Below are 18995 nucleotides of genomic sequence, written 5' to 3'. Positions count from 1 at the left end.
GAGGCTGCTTCACCCCCTCCCTGCCTCAGCTTCCATCTATGCAGTCAGGATAACGCTGCTCAGCAATGTCCACAATAGTTAGACTATGGAAAGAGCCTGGAAGTCCATCGACAGATGAATGGATCAAGATGTGGTGTGTGTACACACACACACACACACACACACACACACACTCTGAGTATACTACTCAGCCTTCAAAAAGAATGAAATCTTGCCATTTGTAATGATGTAGATGGAACCAGAGGGTATTAAGCTGAGAAAAGTCAGTCAATCAGAGGAAGACAATTATCATATGATCTCACTCACATGCAGAATTTAAGAAACAAAACAGAGGATCAAAGGGGAAGACAGGAAAAAATAAAACAAGATAAAATCAGAGAGGGAGACAAACCATAAGAGACTCTTAATCACAGGAAACAAACTGAGGGTTACTGGAGGGGAGGCAGGTGGAGGGATGGGGAACTGGGTGATGGGCATTAAGGAGGCCACGAGATATAAGGAGCACTGGGTGTTATATGCACCTGATGAATCACTGACCTCTACCTCTAAAACTAATAATACACTATATGTTAACTAATTGAAATTAAAAAAAAAAAAAGAAGAAGAAGAATGCTGTTTAAGCAGGAGATGCTCTACAAATACGCACACAGAAGACAGTGGACCGGGGTCCCCCGCCCTCTGCCCTGCTGAGGAAAGCCAAAGGTGCATGCCCAGCCCCCCACCCCAGGCTCAGCCTGGGCACAGGGGAGAGGGAAACCCATGCTCTGCACCCACCCTGGGTGCAGACGGCAGAGCAGGGGCACTTACAGCTCCTTTATGCGCAGCCCGTGGGGAAAGCAGGTGTTCCGGATCTCCGTGATGTTGTTCGAGCTCAGGTCCAGCACCTCCAGGGAAAGGTAAGCCTTCAGCTGACTCCCCTCCACACCGCGGATCTTATTGTGCTGCCTGAAACACACAGAGGGAGGGGACTGGAGTCTGTTTGCAGAGAAACAACATTTTCCCCACTGTTTCTTTCAGACACCTTCTTCCCTGATTCAGATAATTCTCAAAGTGGTGCTGCTCTTCAAATGAGGTCTCCTCTTCTTCTTTCTGCAAAGTTATCACCTGCTGGCTGGGTGCTAGACAGAAGATCGAATTTCCTGGCAGTGACATGTTTGTCTGCCCAAGTTCAAAGCCTAGGCTGCTCTCCCCAAGGACAAGAATGCAGGGGTTATGTACACCATGCAGAGAACACTGAGCCAGAACTCAGAACTCACAAGTGTGCATTCCCATAAAGAATGTTCCTGGTGAAACCAACCAGCTCCTGGTGGGGTTCTCATCTAGAATCTTCAGAATGTAGCCCAAGCCCATCACTTATGGACTGCAGGCACCATAGCCTAGAGTTCAGGTCTAATCCAACTTAATGCTCATGACACACCTCATGTTTTGCCACATGTGAGGATAGGCACAAGGGATTTTTTTTATTATTATTATTTTTTTAATGGCACGATTCTGACAACCTAAGGAGAACAGGATTGATGCTCAGTCTACCTGGAATTAGATCCAGGTAGAATCTGGAGTGAATCTGACCCTACTGACTCTACCCTCTTGATAGCTTTGTTCCTCGGTTTCCTCGTATGGAAGATGGGGCCGTGACCTCTTCTTTTAGAGACATGGATCACCCAGCTGAAACCACACGAAAGCAGATGTTAACCTAAGTGTTCAGAGTGCTTAACCCCCACCCAAAAAAGGCATTTTACCACCATGACTTATTTGCACCTATAGTCCTCTTTCTGGAAACCCCTGAACTTAACGAACTAACCAAAATTTATCAATCAGGAAAAAGATAACAAATGCTGGCCAAGGCTGGAGGCTACGGGGACCCCGGCCCCCAATTGTGGGTTTGGCTGTGCCAGGCAGATTCAAACCACAGCAGCCTTAAATCCCAATATTCAGATACTTCAGAATCTGTTGGGTGGTACTGTTGGGCCTCCAGTTCCAGGCACTCACTCAGGCCAGTTTCTGAGTCAACAGTGTCAGGGTCCCTGGCCAATCAAAGCATTCTTGAACACAACACAAGGAAGCCAGGCGTCGCTTACCAAGTGGCATCTCTTTTAAACAAACACTTGACCAAATCGGTTCCAACAGGCATAAACAAGGCTCTCTTTCCCAGAAGCTCTGGGGCTGCTTGTCCACTCCTTTGTTTTTTTCTGCAACTCTCCCAGGCCCTGAACCCAAAAATCCATTTACAAGAGCACAACTCCCCACACGGGGAAGTCTCCCCAGAATGAAAGGCCATTTTTCCCTCCGCGTCCTCTCCCTGCCAAAGCTCTGTCCTTTGAGTTCTTTATTATGTTCTTAATAAAGATGGTCTCTTCAGTTTTCTGCCTCCAAAAGAAAAAGGGAAAAAGAAAAGAAAACCTTTATTATGTTAAGTATGGGAAAAGAAGAACAAGAAAGGCAACAGAGCTGAGCCTCATCCAAGGAACTGTGAATGCAGGACCAGGGAGCCAGGAATAGAGGATGTGAAGAAAGCCGGCAAGGAGCACCCGTGGCCCGAAGTCATGCAAAAAGGGACTGTACACAGAGGAAGGGGCCATGGGACAGCTGGGAGCCCCCCTGACGCTTCTCCCATTGTGCCTCGTCTCTCTCCTCTGTCTCTGCCCTTCATCCTATACCTTTTTTGGTCTTTCTTGCCAGTCTGTTTGTTCATGGATTCAAACAGGTTGTGGGCCCCTAGGTGTACCAGGCCCACTGTGGAGGAAGGACTTGGTGATGAGGAGGCGGCTCTTTCACATGCCGTAGACATCCCCAGTTGGCCCAAGAGGCAGCCCCAGGGATGAGACACAACCGGGCGTGAGAGTGAAGGTGACAGGCACCGGGGACACAAAGTGCCAGGGGCAGTGCTGAGTTCTGCCCCGAGCAGGGTGTGGGGGCCAACTCCAGGGGCTGGAGGCGGACACTGGGAAGACCCAGGCCAGGAGCTGGGAGGCAGGCAGAGCACAGCAGGCGAGGCCTCCCAGGCCAACCTGGGGAATAGGGACTCCATGTCACCACGGTCCAAGAGAGGGGGCAGCAACACAGACAGAAGACAAGAGTAAGAGGCCCCCGAGGACCTGGAGAGGAGAGCTGGGGGCTGCATCAAACACTGATGCTAAATATTCTAGTCTGCAGATCTGAAGATAACCTGGTTAGCAGGCTAGTGGGTGTGCCTGCCATCCCCTATGTGTGTGTGGACTACTCCCAACTCAGTAACCTGAGAGAACCTGTTAAGCCATCCCAAGGAATGGGGGAAAAACATTTGTAAATCATGTATCTGATAAGGGATTAATATCCAGAATACATAAAGAACTCCTAAAGCTCAACAACAAAAAACCCCCAAACAACCCAATTAAAAAATGGGCAAAGGACTTGAACAGATGTATCTCCAAAGAAGACATGCAAATGGCCAGCGGGACATGAAAACTCAACATCAATAACCTCACACTCATACAATTGGTACTATTAAAAACAAAACAAAACAAAAAAACAAGAATGTGGACAAGAATGTGGAGAAATGGGAACCCTGGTGCCATGTTGAAGAAAATGGTATAGTGGTTCCTCAAAACATTAAATATCACACAACCCAGCAGTACCACTTCTGGCTATATATCCAAAAAAACTGAAAGCAGATCTCAAAGAGATATAAGCACACCCATGTTCATAGCAGCATTATTCACAATAGCCAAAAGGTGAAGCAACCCAAATGTGCATCGAAGGATGAATAAACACAGCACACTCTACACGTACAATGCACTAAGTTCAGCCTTAAAAAGGAAATTCTGACCCACGTGTTATACAATGAGCATGAATCCTGAGGACTTTATGCTAAGTGAAATAAGCCAGTCACAAAAAGACAAATGCTGTATGATTTCACTTCTAGGAGGTAATCTGGAGTAGTCAAAGTCACCGAAACAAAGTAAAGTAGTTCTTTCCAAGGGCTGGAGAAGGTAGGAATGGGGAACTGCTGAATGGGTAGACAGTTTTAGTTTTGCAGGATGGAAATAGCTCTGGAGATCAGCTGTACAACACGAGCGTATTTAACACTACTGAACTATACACTTGAAAACTGATTAAATTTTGTGCTATGTGTATTTTACCACAATTTAAAAATAAAACAAAAAACCCAAGTCAGTTCACAAGAATCCACTGCCTACCACTCAAAACGATGACTCTTGCATCTCATGTAGGACTAAGTCCTCACAGTGGTCTCCGAAGCCCACGTGACTGCCACACACCCGCCCTCATTCCACTGTACACACCACCCCACACGGCCCTCAGATAAGCAGGCACACACACGTCTTAGAACCCTTGCACTTGCCTTTCTGCTTGGAATGCTCTGCCCCCTCAGATGCACAGAAGGATGCCCCCTTACATCCTTCCCATCTTTATTCACACATCGCCTTTGCAATGAGGCTTCCCTGGCCAGGTTCTCTAAACCCACAGACTCCTCCTGCCCATCTCTCTCTAACACACACTTTCAAAAAAAAAAAAAAAAACAAAAACAAAAACAAAAAAAACACACACTTTCCACTCCCTTGCCTGCTTTATTTTTCTCAAAAGCTCTAACTATCACCTAATATATTCAGTAATATGCTTATTTCTAAGTTTAACACCTTCTCTCCGACCAGGATATGGCTCAAGGAAGGTGGAGATACCTGTCTGATCTGTCCACTAATGTGTCTCCAACCACCGGAACAGTGTGAAGCACATAACAGGTGTTCAATAAATAAGTGTTGAATGATTCATAAAAAATGAATACAAGTTGAATTTCTGAATCTCAGAGATTTGGGACTTGTCAGCATTGAGGCAGAAGAAAATCATTAAGCAGATGAGTTCAGTCAGGGAATGTGAAGGAAAGAAAGCGTGTCAGTGGCCCAGTGGTAGTCCTGCCCAGACAACACAACACACTTAGTCCTTCACGGGTCCTCAGGGCTTCAACACTGCTGGTCCCAGCTGCTGAGGATGCACTGCCGTCTCCACCCCCCCTTCCCCCCCCCGCCCCCGGACTGATCTCTCTACTCTAGCTCAAAACCCTGATCAAATTCTTCCTGAACTCCTGCACTCTGGAAAACTGGCCACACAGTTCTGTGCTCCTGTAGACTCTACCCAACCCACCCCCCAACATGGCAAAAAAAAAAAAAAAAAAATCACACTGTGTTAGAGATCTCTGTGGACCGTGACAACCCCACCCAAGGCCAAGAGCTCATCACTGGCATTTGGCATAGCACTGAAGAACCTGCCATGAGCACTGCCCTGCCTGAGTTCAAATCCCAGTTACACGCTTTTAGGTGTGAACCTTGAGAGGAGCCTCCTCTATAAAGCAAGGTGTGAAGTTCCTATACCCCCCGGGTGATGTGACCTGACACAAAACAGTTGCTCAATAAAACCAGTTCTTGTTTTTATTAGTCATATTTGTATCCTCAGAGCCAGGCTCAGGATCTAGTTTGCGGGAGCTGCTCTGGCAAAAGAATGAATAAATATAATAAATGACTGGTTCCTGTCTACTTCTCTGCCATATTTCAATGCAAAGCAGGCAGGCCTGAGTCCTCTCTCAGGAACAAATCGTTGACTCGGGGCCCTCAGTCTCAGCTCCGTGCATGAAATAAGTGTGTTCCAGCTGGAGAGTATCATCTTGGGTAGCTGTGCTTCAAAGCAAATCCCAGACGAAAGCTTCTGCAGGACTCCACGGCCAGAGAACTGACGGATCCCCAACCAGATGCGTTACATTCCCCTCCTCACTCCCGCAGTAAATGTGGCTTATGTGCACGCCCTGACCACAGCCCACCAAACCCTATCCTACCCGATCCCGGGAAGTCGGCTTACCCAAGATGCCCCCTCCAGACACCCATCCATAAAATGCCAGACCCAACGTGGTGGCAGTATTCAGGGGAAGCCCTCCTACCCCCTTGAGAGTACACAGCTGTGAAAATGTGTTTGCTGCCCTGATTCCATCAGGTGGTCCACTTTCAAGAAACTGTCCATGTTTTGAATGCCACGTGCAACATGGAGGTGGTCATCATGTCTCCTTTAATGTAACTGACTGTCCAGTTCCGAAGAAGGCCCACACTTAGCTTAGTAACTTCTAGATCTTTGCTCAAGTTCTCTTTAGCAACAGCTGACCAATAACTCAACACCTGTACACAGCAGGTCCTGGGTGAAGTCACAGGGAAATCACAGAGCAACCTAAAGGGGCAAGTACTATTAATCTCTGTACTTCATAGTTAAAGAAACTGAGGCTTGAAGATCTCCTGAGGTCGGTCACACAGCTGCGAAGCAAGAGGAACTCAAATGCAAATTCAGAAGGGCAGGACTATCAGGCGTGCCATCTCAGAGGCTCTCCCAGCAGAATTTTAAGGACACAGTCCTGGACTCAATCCATAAGCCCTCGGCAAAGCTTGGCTGGGTCTGAATGCTAGCTGGCTATTTCCTGGTCTCCTCAGACCCATCTGCATGACCGGCCTCAGCTCGGCCTAGCTTTTGTATCAGCTTCCTGGAGGCCTGTGCGAGCAACTCTCCAGAGGGCTTTGTGCCTCTGGACTCTCAGCAAACGAGGCAGGGAAGCTCAAGTCCTTACTCATGGATATTCTGGGTGGAAAGAATAGTTCCTCTGAGATCATGTCTTTAAGGATGTCTAACTGAGGGAGGATTGGCCGCCTTGATTCTTGGGGAACGGAGAGCTGCAGAGGGACACCCAGGCTCTCTCCACCACTGAAACCAAGTGAGAAGGGCTCTGCGGCTGTGGGGCCAGGGAAGGTGCGGTGCTGATCCCCGGTGCCCACCTCCACCCCGTGTCGGTTTACCCCCTAGGCAGCCCTCAGGGGCAAGGAGAACTTAATACAGCACAAGTCTATTAAACCAACACCTGTTAAAGGCTTCAAAAATAAAATCGGTCTTCAAAGGCAGAGGGCAGGCAAGATAAGCTCTCTCCACTTGGCTACATTTTCAGAGTCGATGTTGAATTGGACGGTAAAACAGCCAGGGGCATTTGAAACCAACATTTAAAACTTTTCATCATAAGTGATTGTTCCACTATGGGTCTGTGTAAGGTTCGTTTACAAGGTCCTCCCGTTGGTGGTGGAAAAGATCTCATGTCACCGACAACAGCCAGGAAGAAAGGGAAAGCAGATCAAAAGAAGCAGGGTCACGGGGGTCAAGTGGATTACAGCTGGTTCCTGAAATTATGCTCCTATTGTCTACACCAGGACTCAGCAAACGTCTTCTAAAATAGGCTTAATAGTGAGTATTTTAGGCATTGTGCCTCATGCATTTTCTGTCATGAGTACTCAACTCTGACACTGGAGTGAAACAGGACAATATGTAAATGAATGAGTGTGACTGCTCCCGTAAAACTTTATTTACAGAAATAAGCTGTGGGCCACATTTAGCCTGCTGCCTACAGTTTACTGACCCCTGGTCTACACTATAGCAACCAGTTTGGGTTGGTGGGGGAGTCACCCAGATTCTAACTCTAGCTCTTATGCAGCCTTAGAACTGTCGGTAAATTACTTTCTGCGCCCGGCTTACCTACCCGCAAAATGGTACTCAATGACTCTCTACAGCAGAGAACCCTTCCATTGTTCCTCTAGGGCCCATGTCAGATGGCACTGATTGGAATCTTTCCCACTGATGTCTTTTCTACCTCTTCAGGAAGTAAACTGGGACCTAAGTCTTCATCTTCATTATGTCCCTCAAAAGACAACCCAGGATCCTGACCAGGGAGAGCCAGTGGAGACAGGTAGGCAAACACGGTGATCTTAAGAGAATGGAGATCCTCACTCTTTATCCTTACTCCTTTTAATTCTTCCAATTAGGCAAACACACTAAAGCCGGCCAACCCACTGTCCTTAACATCTAAAGCAGGCACACCCTGCGGCTCTTCCAGAGAATTATGGTGACACCCAGACACTGTCAGCTCCCAGAGTGTTGATTCTCACTAGTAACAGCATGTCTTCCATGTTATCTCAATATCAAACTTTTAAAGGTCTTCCTTAACAAAATCAGCAAAATTGATTCCAGGCCTTGCTTTATTTAAACCTTTGGCTAAGACATAGTTTCGCACAATCTAGCCCTGAAATGGGGTGGGCATTGGGGGGGGGGGGCGGTCATACACCTGCCACCACCACCCCCACCCTGCACTCAGCACAGTGATCCTGGTGAGCATCCTTACGATCCACACCCTGCAGGCTTGGAGGACCAGAAGCATCTTGTACCTGGCCTATCCCGTACTGTCCCAGAATTGGTTCTATGGTTCTGCACCACAGCACTTATTACCCCCAGAGCAGGCACTCCAAGGTCTGACCAGAATGGATGAAGGCGTTCACACACCCTTCAGTGCTGCCTGGGGCTATGCTGTAATTCTGTAGCCCATACCTGGAACCCATAGAAGACTAGACAATTTGTGACCTTGTTATTATTGATTTCGTTGTAAAACTCAGTCAGGGAGGCTCCGATGCCTACCTGAGGGGGGTAGCTGTATTATCGCAAGCGCCAAAAGATGCTAATCATTTCAAGAACACCGATGAAGATAATAATTTCTCCTTTGTTGAAAAGTACAGCACTGCCAAACAGGCCATGTGGCCCAGTGGTGGCAGCTGTTCTATTTGTTTGCAAATGTTTTCATGGCAATATTACAGGAATACTGAGAAGTGCATACATCCTAAGTGCAGAGCTCAATGCCTTTTTCCACGTGTTCAGCCATGTACCAACTGCTCAGATCCAGATTCAGAACGTATTCAGCCTCCTTCCTGTCCCTCTCCTGGCAGTTCTTCTTCCCAAAGGGAACAGCTCTGTTCTACCACCAATGACTAATCTTGCCTACTTTGGTGCTTTATACACATGGAATCGCTCCCGATAGGCTCTTCAGTTTCCGACTACTTCCACTCAACGTTCTGCTCATGGGATCCATCCACGCTGTTGTATGAGCTGCCATTCTTTTTCATCACCATATCTCTACAGAGCATACAGCAATTTACTTTTCCTACTGTTGATGGGCATGGAGTTATTTCCAGTTTGGGTTACTGCAGAAACCACAGCCATGAACACACTTCGTGCATGTACCTTTGGGTGCGTACTTGCACTCACCTGCGACAAGTATCTACATCCAGGAGTGGCACCTATGCACAATCTCAGGGCATGCATTGGTTCGGCCTTAGCCAACATTGTTAGTTTTCTCTTAAACCAAATTCCCCAGAGTTGAAATGTGTCTGAAAAGCCATTTGATCCAAGTCTGATGCTTCCCGCCGCTTCACTCAACCACAATGTCAGATGCTGCCACCCTCCCACATCCCTCTGCCTGCACCTGTCCCCCACAAAAAGCATCAGGAATACAGCCTGGGGCCGCAGAGCATGGCTAGCTCAATCTAATCTCATTCAGGTGTCCAGCAGAATTCTTTTAAGTGGGGGCCTAGTGAGCACCAAAAAAAGAAAGAAAGAAAGGAAAGAAAGAGGATAGAAAACAATTATTCTAAGCCCCAAATTGGCAAGAAGTTAATGTGCCCAAAGTACCAGGACCAACACCACAAGCAACTTGAAATAGGGAGAGAAGGAGGCTATAAGAAGAACAAGTCCAGAAGAGCTTTCCTAGGCCAATGTGAAGAAACATTTCGCTGCCCAGAATGACAGTCCAAAGCAATATCCCCTCAACTAGACTGCTTGACATTCACCTTCTTAAGCACAAAAACCAAAACCATCTGTTCTACTGCATACACTGATCATCTGCTCTAAGAAACCAGTGACGCCTCAGAAACGGCCCAGCTTAGGTTGTTTGCTGGACAGGAAATGAGGATCAGAATAAGCAGGTTTCTTTCTCTCTCTCCTTCTCACTGCCCACCCCTCCCCTCTGCTGCTGGTGAATCATCCGTTCCCTGGGGAATTTTGGCAGATTCTCAGCCTGGCTGCAGATGACGTTCCGGATCTGTTTATTCAGGTGGAGATCGGATAAAAAACAAGAGCAGCCCAGTGGCGGGATAAACAGCCTCCACCAGGCGGGGTCAACCCCTCCGAAGGCAGGACTGAGCTGTGTCAACCAACCTCCTGACCCCTTCACTTCCTCTAGGGTCACTCTCCCCTTGGGGTCTTCAACGAACTGTTTTGATTAACTCCTTGCAAGGGAGACGTGATGTCCCATCCCCATGGGAGTGGCTGGCCCCAGGCAGCTCAGTGCAGCAGAGCCCACTTGGTTTCCCCCACCCTTACACACATCGAGCTGGAAGCCGAAGATCAGGAATGGTCGAGTCAGCCACCGTGGTTCTGTGAAGTCTACAGGGACAAAGCCCACAAGTGACCGTAAATCAACAGAATCCTCATCCAAACTACCAGGGTTCTGCATTCCATTCCATGGTGTGCTAACAAACAAAAAGACAAGAGAACCTCCAAAGGAAACCTACATGGCTAAGTGAAAGAAGCTAATCAGAAAAGGCTGTCTACTCTGTGATTCCAATATAGGATATTCTGGAAAAGGCAAAAGATCAGTAGCTGCCAGGGGTTACGGGGAGGGAGGGATGACTAGGTGGAGCTTAGGGATTTTTAGGGCAGTGAAACTATTCTGCAGGACACTGTCATGGTGGATACAAGTCCTTGAACATTTGCAGAAGCCCAAGGAATGTACAACAGTGAACCCTAATGTAAACTATAGGTTTGGTTAATAATGTATCAATATTGGCCCATCCATTCTAACAAATTTACCACACTAATGTGCAAAATGTTAATAGTGAAAACCAGAGGACGAGGTATACGGGAAGCGTCTGTACTCTCGGCTCAATTTTTCTATAAACTTAAAAGTGCTCTAAAAGTCTATTAATTACAAACAGATGAAAACAAATCCTCCTAAGGTATTAAGAAGTCCCGAGGTCATTACATCATTAGAATGTAATTAGAATTTTGAGCAGTCTTCTTTACTGCTATATCCTTTGCACCTAGAACCATCCTTGGAACATAATGGTGCTCAATAAATATTTGTTGAATAAACAAATGAGTTGCCATCTTAGTTCGGTCTCCTATATTCTCCACCACAAACCTGAACAAAGGAATGTTATTCAGAAAAAAATACTGAGGCAACCATCCAATTAGAATTTTTTTTAAGAAATTAAAGGTTAAAGTCTACCTAGAATTTATTAGGTAGAAAACCTATCATGTTTAAAAGAAAATGCCTAATAAAATGGACTTTAAGGTTAATTGTGCATTTTCCCCGGTTTAACCCCAAACAGACATTCACAGATTAGCCAGGATTGGCAAAGGTGAGCCAGGTCTGCTTCTCGTGCGGTGGCTAACGGTCCGCCCATCCCGTACCTGGCAGCAGTGAGGAGCAGCCCTGTCCCAGTTCCCCATCATGCCTTGGCCACAGGGGGAAGGGTGATGAGGAATTCAACTAGGGGAGCTCCTAGCAGACACCAGTGAGCTCTGGAACACCTAGCTACCACACCTGGGCTGCAGTCCCCAGGGAGAAGGGCTGTCCCATGTTAACACTAGCGGGGACTCTAGGGGTTGGCCAATGCTTGCAGAATCAGTTCCACGACCATGCAGAGGTTACCTGCCCTGGCATCTGAGCAGGGCAGAGCGGCACCAAGCTGAGCCAGGGCATGGAAAGCCAAGAACAATGAGCCCCTTCCACCCGAAATTCCCATCTACACAGGGCCACCCTTGGGTCAGGAAAGCCAAGTGTTTCTTTTCTGGTCAAGGCCAACATGGCTGCTCAGTTCTCTCCCTTGGCTTTATCTTTCCCTAAGTCAGTCAATGCATCCTTGTTTTTTCTTCTCCTTTTCTCCCCTGCCCTGGCAAGCTGCCACCCAGCACACAGCTGGTGTTCCTCTCCAGCACACTGGAGTCCTCACAGATGAGGGGCCCTGCCTGGAAGTGCACAGAGCACCAGGCTGTGGGGCTGCGTCCTGCAGAACCACAATCCCCGATGCCAGCGGGGAGCCCACGGGTGCTGCAAGAATGCATTGGGCTCACTTAATTTCTTCTCATCACCATTTTCAAGGTCCCTGTGTCTGCGTCCCTCAAAGGAAGCAGGGAGGAAAACCAGTGTGCCTCATGGTGAGCTTGTGGCACAGATCCTCCCAGAGTCAAGGGGCTGGCAAAGAAAGGTGGGCAAGGTGGAGAGATGGTGGTGGTAAGGAAGGAGGCGGTAAGAGAACCTTCAAAGTCAGGCTCCAATCCCAGAAACTTTCAACAAGGGGTGTCCACTCAGCTCATCTTAGAGGGTGTGAAGCCGCTGCAATGGTTGACATCTCAAGACTGGGAGGGTAGGTTGCAAGTGTCCCCTCTCTTCCTGCCGTGTGCTGTGATGCAACTGCTGCACTGCACAGAGTGAGCACCCCTCTCCTCTCCATTGGAAACGCTGGGCAGCAGCGGGGGGAGGGGTGTGGGCACAAGGGGCAGCCTGAGAATCTAAGACCAACAGGCTCTTTTGCTTGCCACAGTAGTTTGTGCCCCTGGGAGACCTCACCAGTCAGGACTTGAGGATCCCCACGTCTGGGTTCCACCACTTGGTTTTTTAGGAAAGACCTCCATACGTTAGGACCTGTTTTTGCTAAGCTCCGGAAACCCAAAGATGAGTTTTGCTTAGACAAAACGGTAATTGCTTCTTTGATTTACAACACTTTGGCTGACAAAAGGTTTCAGAGGAACACTCTTCTTTCAGATAGCCGGGGAAACCTCTAACCCAGGGAGCCTTACTCAAAATTTCCGAACAAAACATAACATTCTGGTGGCTGTGCCCCCATCTTGGCCTCTGCAGCCAGCAGTGCTCTTGCACTCAGGATGCCATCCACACCACGATCCAGAGCAGAAAGCAAGGTGCTCTGCTGACGGATACCCATGACTGCTACTCTCCCAACGAGGCCGGCAGGAAAAAGGTAGGAAATTCTATAATACGTTTCTCTTGGATATAGTAGGGCAACGACAGAATTTTTCCTCTTCTCTCTTTTGCATACTATTTTAATGTGCTTATTATGTAAATAAATTGTTATTTTACAAAGCTGTTAGTGCAACCTTAGACACTGAACTCTGGGACTTGATCCTTAAGTGCAGAAACGCCTGGCCTGCCTAATAGTCCCAAGGTGGAGGGCCTTCTGGGGCGAACACTGCCCAGGGGCAGCCTAAGCAGCAGTGGCCTTTCTTCAGGGGGTGCCAGCAGGGGCTACTCCACTCATGCACCAGGTACCCATTCATCTCCAGGCAGGGCTAGCACAAGGTTCCAGAGTCTCCTCGCGGACCCCTTGAATCCTAACAGTCTCAGGGCACACAGCAGCCTCCAGGTGGTAAAAACTTCAAAGGGCCTTTGTAGTCAGAGCCTGGACTGGTGCCCTGGGGCCTCTGCAGTCTCCTGGAAATGGTTCCAACACTCCCAGTACTGGACTGGGCTGCATAGTGGAACCTCCCCTTGCTGCTACCCGCCAAGGAGGCACACCACCCTTCTTTCTCAGTAAAAATGGAGCAGGAATAGCAAGAGCTAGAGTAGCAGCAAGAGTGGTCTCAATGTTCACATTTTGTGAGTGCTTACCAGAAGTCAAGCTTTGGCTAGCTCGTTGAATCCCCATGACTACCCAAGAGATGGGTGCTGCCCCTATTTTATAGATACGTCAGAAGGTTAATACAACAGGAAGCAGGGCAGCTAGGATTAGAGTGCAGGAAGGAGTCCTTATCCTGCTGCCCTCCTCGGTATGTGGCACCTGCACAAGAACGTAAGTGGGTAGAAGGATTCCTGGGGAACAGGGCTTCTCTGGACAGTACCCTGTGCCACCCACCTCCTCTTGGCATGCACCAGGCTACACCCCACATCTGTGACTCCACTGGAGGTGGACCCAACTCTGCACACTCGGGGCGGGGGTGGCGCAAATCCTGCAGTGGGCCACAGAGCACGCCCCCACCCCTCCACAGGTGCACAGGGGCCTCCTGGACCTGCAGCGTCCACACACAGCTGCTGCAGGGCCTGGCCAGCCCCCTCCTGTTTCTACTGGAGTGGTCACTAAACAGGTGAGAGTAGCTCTCAGTTCCTTAGGCCGTTAAGTTTGACGAGACAAAACTGGGCCTTCTCCAGGGAGCAGGGACAGGTAGCACTGTGCCCTACCACACCAGAGAAGGCCCCTGGTAAGCCAGATTCCGAGGGGTAAGGTCCTGGTCTGGGGTCATCCACTCAGCCCATATGCAAGCCCTTCTTCCCACTGGCCCCAGGCCATGCTGCTCTCTGGAGGGAAGAGGCCAAAGCAGCTTTATCAGACAGCCTGTGGTTAAGAGGACAGAGAGATGGGTCTGTGGGTGCCAGGGTGCCCCTGAAATCCCTTCGAGGGCCACAGATGGAACTTGCCCTCTGCTGGCAATAGAAACATTCCCTGTGCTTCCCATGCCAGCTTCCCAGCAGCTCTGCGGTTCCAGCAGAGGAAAAGGTTACTTTAGCCCTTGGCTGCAGTTTCCGAGATAAGACCCTCTCTCCCCTCTGGGAGTGACACCACTGGTGTGCCTTTAAAAATAAAGCCGGGCCTGCTTCCTGCTTCATCTAGAAGACTTCTAATTCCCCAGTCATACGGTTTAGGATATCTCTTAGCACACAATTTCCTATGCCTTCAATGTAGGATCTGACTGCACTGGGGAGGGTTAAGGATGTGTACAGTAGGATTAAGGAGCTGGCCTTTTAATGCAGTCTTTCTTATCTACCCTGAAGACGATAAGCTCTGCTAGAACATCAAAGTGGCACTGCCTCCAGTACCCTTGGCTCTGCACCTACAACCAAACCACTCCTTTGCCTTGCCCGTTGTAGCTTCCTGCAGGAGCCAACACTTGCTCTCTTTCTTTCTTGAAACCATAGGCTTCAATTTTCTTCTTTGTTTCAGGTTTAAAAAACAAAACAAAACAAAAAACAAAACAAAACAAAAAAACAACCCTACCATCATAGATCCAAATGTAAGACATATACCACAAACTTCTAGAGAAAACCCAGCAGAAAACCTTTGGACTCTAAAGCTGGGCAGAGTTCTACTTGCCACTAAAAGCACAAACCAAAAAAGGAAAAATTAATACACTGGACTTCATCAAAATAAGAAACACTTGCTTCGAGAAAGGTCCTGTTATGATGAAAAGATAAGCTACAGACCAGTACAAAATACTTTCAAACCACAGGTCCAACAAAGAACCAGTATCTAGAATACATATAGGAAAAAAAATTCTGAAAACTCAACAGTAAAAAGCAAAGAATCCAATTAGGAAATGGGCAAGAGGCACAACATCGTCAAACAATGGCCGTGATGGGGAGGACCCAATCATTCATACGCCACTGGTGCCAATGCAAGATGGTACAGCCACACTGGAAAAGTACGGCAGTTTCTTAAAATACTAATCACACCATTACCATACAATGCAGCAACTCTACAGCATGCATCCCAGAGAAGTGAAAATTGACATTCACTCCAAACCCTGCACATGAATGCTCATACCAGCTTTATTCTTAATAGCCCAATGTGGAAACACCCCAGAGGTCTCTCGACAGGTGAATGGTTCAACAAGGTGTGCTATATCCGTATCATGGAGTACTATTCTGCGATAAACAGAAGCCAACTACTGATAGTAGATGGCTCTCCAGCGAATTATGCTGCCTGAAAGGAAGCCAGTCCCAAAAAGCTACATGATATGTGAATCCACTTATATCACATTCTTTGGAAGAAATATATAAATGGAAGTTATATATAGGGAAAGCAAATCCGACATTGCCCAGGGTGTCAGGGCAGAAGGGAAATGGGGAGGCTTTGAAAAGCGAAATGAGGGATCTCTCTGGGGATGGAGATGTTCTATAACTTGACTGTATCAATGTCAATATCCTGGTTACAAAAGTTTTATAAGATGCTACTACTGGGGGGAACTGGATTAGGGTATAGAAGAATCTTTCTACATTATCATTATTTACAATAGCATGCAAATCTACAATTATCTCAAAAATCAAAAGTCTAAAACACCAAAAAACATGTCATGACATTCCTTGTGGAATCAGATAGAGGCCCTGACAGATTTCGTGGTAGAATCATGCTACCTCTTTGGTTTCCAGCTGTTCCTCCAAACCAGCAGAAACTGACCTAGTAGGACTCCATTCTGAAAGCCAAGCACCAAACACTGCTGGACACTCTAGGATTTCTGAAATCTAGGGATAAGTATGAACTGCTTCATTATTTTCCACTGTTGAGGAAAGGACAAGGGGGTGCGGACTCCTAGTGCAAAGGGGGATGATGTTGATAAAGCCTGTGAGAAGACCAGTGTGGCCCCAACCTGGAGCATCAGGAGTGACCACGCGGTCCCATGCCCTCTCCTGGCCGAGCCCCAGCACCGCCTGGCTATGCAGCGGGGCTCAGCAGGTGTCCACATCTGGACACAGGTCAGACTTACACTGCCATGCGAGAGAGTCCCCAGGCATCATCCCTGGAGCACTAGCTTTGGAGGACTTCCATGAAACAGTTCCGGAATACCTGCACACACCCTCCCCTGTGGGCCCTTGCAGGCTCCTGAAGCAGGCCACAGCAAAGGAAAGGTATAGACAGGGCTCCCATAAAACTACCTTCCATTCTGCTCGATTCTGCATTTGGCAAATTTACATGATGCAACTCATCTCACACAGCACATGCGGCAGGTGGCTCACTGTACCGTGCCCTACTCCCTCATTAATAAAGGCTTTAACATGTCCTGTAGCAAAGAAAGCCGCAGATCTCTAACGCTAGAGTTTCTGAACTTTCTGACTCAGACAAGTAGTCAGGATGGGCTGGATGCACGGAGGGACCTGCCGTGATTCTCCAGCTTCACTCTGGAGAAAGCCTTTCCCCAAACCACTTGCTAGCCCCTCACAGGTGAGCACCGGGGTGAGGCAATTTCATATCTAGAAAGCAGCAAGATAAGGATTCACCAGACAAGGGCCACCCTCCTTCCTCTAAGGCACACTGCCCACCATGCAGGAGTTTCCACTCCATTTTCTCTCCTGTAGTACTCTGTCCAGCTTGTCAACAAATCAGGAAAAGCAAGTCCTTTTTTTTTAATAATATTTATTTTTTATTGGTGTTCAATTTGCCAACATACAGAATAACACCCAGTGCTCATCCTGTCAAGTGCCCCCCTCAGTGCCCGTCACCCAGTCACCCCCACCCCCTGCCCTCCTCCCCTTCCACCACCCCTAGTTCGTAGGAAAAGCAAGTCCTATCTCTTGGCTGGAAAGTGCCATGCTCTCCCTCCCCAAGAGCCCCCAACAGACTACTTCTGTTATCACTTGTTCCAACTTATTCTCTTCATCTTGATGATAAATGTCTAGAACTACCCAATATGTGTCCCATGCCCCACAATCGCTTATTCTTGGACTGACCGCTTTAGTCCTTCAGTTTTTCATTCACTCAAACGTCTACAGGACGCCTATTATGTGTAGCTTATATGTATATACATAAAATATATAAAATATTTGACTGCAGCAGCATCATCCCGCTTTCCTCAACCCTTGTGTCCAAAAAACACACACTGGAGTCAAGGAGGAAAAACACAGATGTGATGGGTGCACTGACAGATGGGGACACAATGGTGTGGGGGAGGAGGCTAGGCCAGGAACAGCCATTTCAGACCACAGTGACAACATGAATGAGGCCAGAATCCAGAGATACAGTCTGTGGGGGCTTCCCCCCGTGCAGTTTCACACACAGGTCAAGGCAGTAAGTGGCAAGGAAGAAAGGGAATCTAGGACAAACCTGCAAGAACCAAGACTTTATCTCAAAGGTGACGGGGAAGCCACAAAGGGATTCTTCCCTCATTTCCTCACCAAACCCAGACTGCGGGGCAACCATAAGGCAGACGGTTCCCTGGATGGTAGGTGTGGAGCTCCCTGCAGGCCCCGTGGGGAGGGGAACAGAGAAGGAAGGGAAGGGCGGAGTCTGGGCACCTTTGGAGACAGACCATAAGGAGTCCCCTGGAGAGACAGGCTACAGGTGCCAGGTTTGGGGTGAACAGCAGCAGTGGGCCAGGGTGCTAACCTCCCACATCATTCAAGCAGACTCTTCAACATGGTGCTCAGCGGGCCCACTGGGCAGAACTCAGCCATCTGGGCCTCTGCCCAGAACCCAGGGCCCCACAGCCAGGTCTCACAGGCTGACAGGAGAGGAAGTGGTCCTGTGCCCTCTTGACACTGGTTCAACATGGCTGATGTAGAACCAGCCCCTTCTGGTTATAGAACCAGCCTATAAGGGAACAGCAGCCCAGAAGAGGAGAGGGGACATGTGGAAAACCCTGAAGTAGGGTCTCTGGCAGGGTCAGGGCTGGAAGCCAAGTGGCAGGACACTGGTTCCTCTCTGAATGGTACTGAATGATGGGGAGGCTATGTGCACCCAAAGAAAGGATGCTTCCTCCCCATCCCTCAACCCTGGGTGCCAGCACCCATCACACTATAGATGGCATGCATCCTGGGGTCAAGAGGTAGGATGTGCTTTGTTGGGTGATGTCCTGACGAGAGGAAAGTGAAGGGCCTTCGCCTGCCAGCCGATAAGTCACCCTAAGTCACAACATCCAGCTGGAGGTGGGCAAAGAGCGGGCCAAGGTTCTGTTAAAATGCACAAGAAGAAGGCCAAAGGAGAAACAGGTGGGATCCTCAACAACCTGCCTTCTCTTCCCAGAGATGACCCATGAGGCCACCGAGGCAGGGACAAGACGAACCTTGGCCTCATACAGGAAGCTAATCTGATTATTTCCACGATGTACAATACTTTGCTTTTTGAATCCATCTCCCTAGATAATTTAGTGAGTCTGTCCAGTACTCTTAGGTGGAACCACAGAATTGCTGGAGAATTCCTATTAGCACACACAGGAGAATGAAGAAGAGGAACAGGGCCAGTCCCCAACTGGAAGGAGCCCTTGGTGGTGAAAGGGTGGATGACTACTGCTGGTGAGGCTGGGGAGCGGCTGGGGGTGGGGTGCAGGGAGGGGGGTGCCGGGATTGCTGGGATGGCCGGTCCTCACTTGGACTCCCA

General features: G+C 48.5%; 1 protein-coding gene across 2 annotated transcripts in view; it reads right to left on the bottom strand.

Annotated features, from left to right (window-relative positions):
* Window positions 1–18995, bottom strand: part of LRIG1 (leucine rich repeats and immunoglobulin like domains 1) — a 111099-nt gene that overhangs the window by 36221 nt on the left and 55883 nt on the right. For both annotated transcript variants that reach the window (XM_025456501.3, XM_025456502.3), the window contains exon 4: window positions 808–945. In XM_025456501.3, the coding sequence (XP_025312286.1) occupies window positions 808–945 (138 nt within the window). The remainder of the gene's footprint in view (window positions 1–807; window positions 946–18995) is intronic.

Source organism: Canis lupus, chromosome 20 (assembly GCF_003254725.2).
Source record: "Canis lupus dingo isolate Sandy chromosome 20, ASM325472v2, whole genome shotgun sequence".
Lineage (NCBI taxonomy): Eukaryota > Metazoa > Chordata > Mammalia > Carnivora > Canidae > Canis > Canis lupus.
This window is presented reverse-complemented; position numbering and strand designations above follow the sequence as displayed.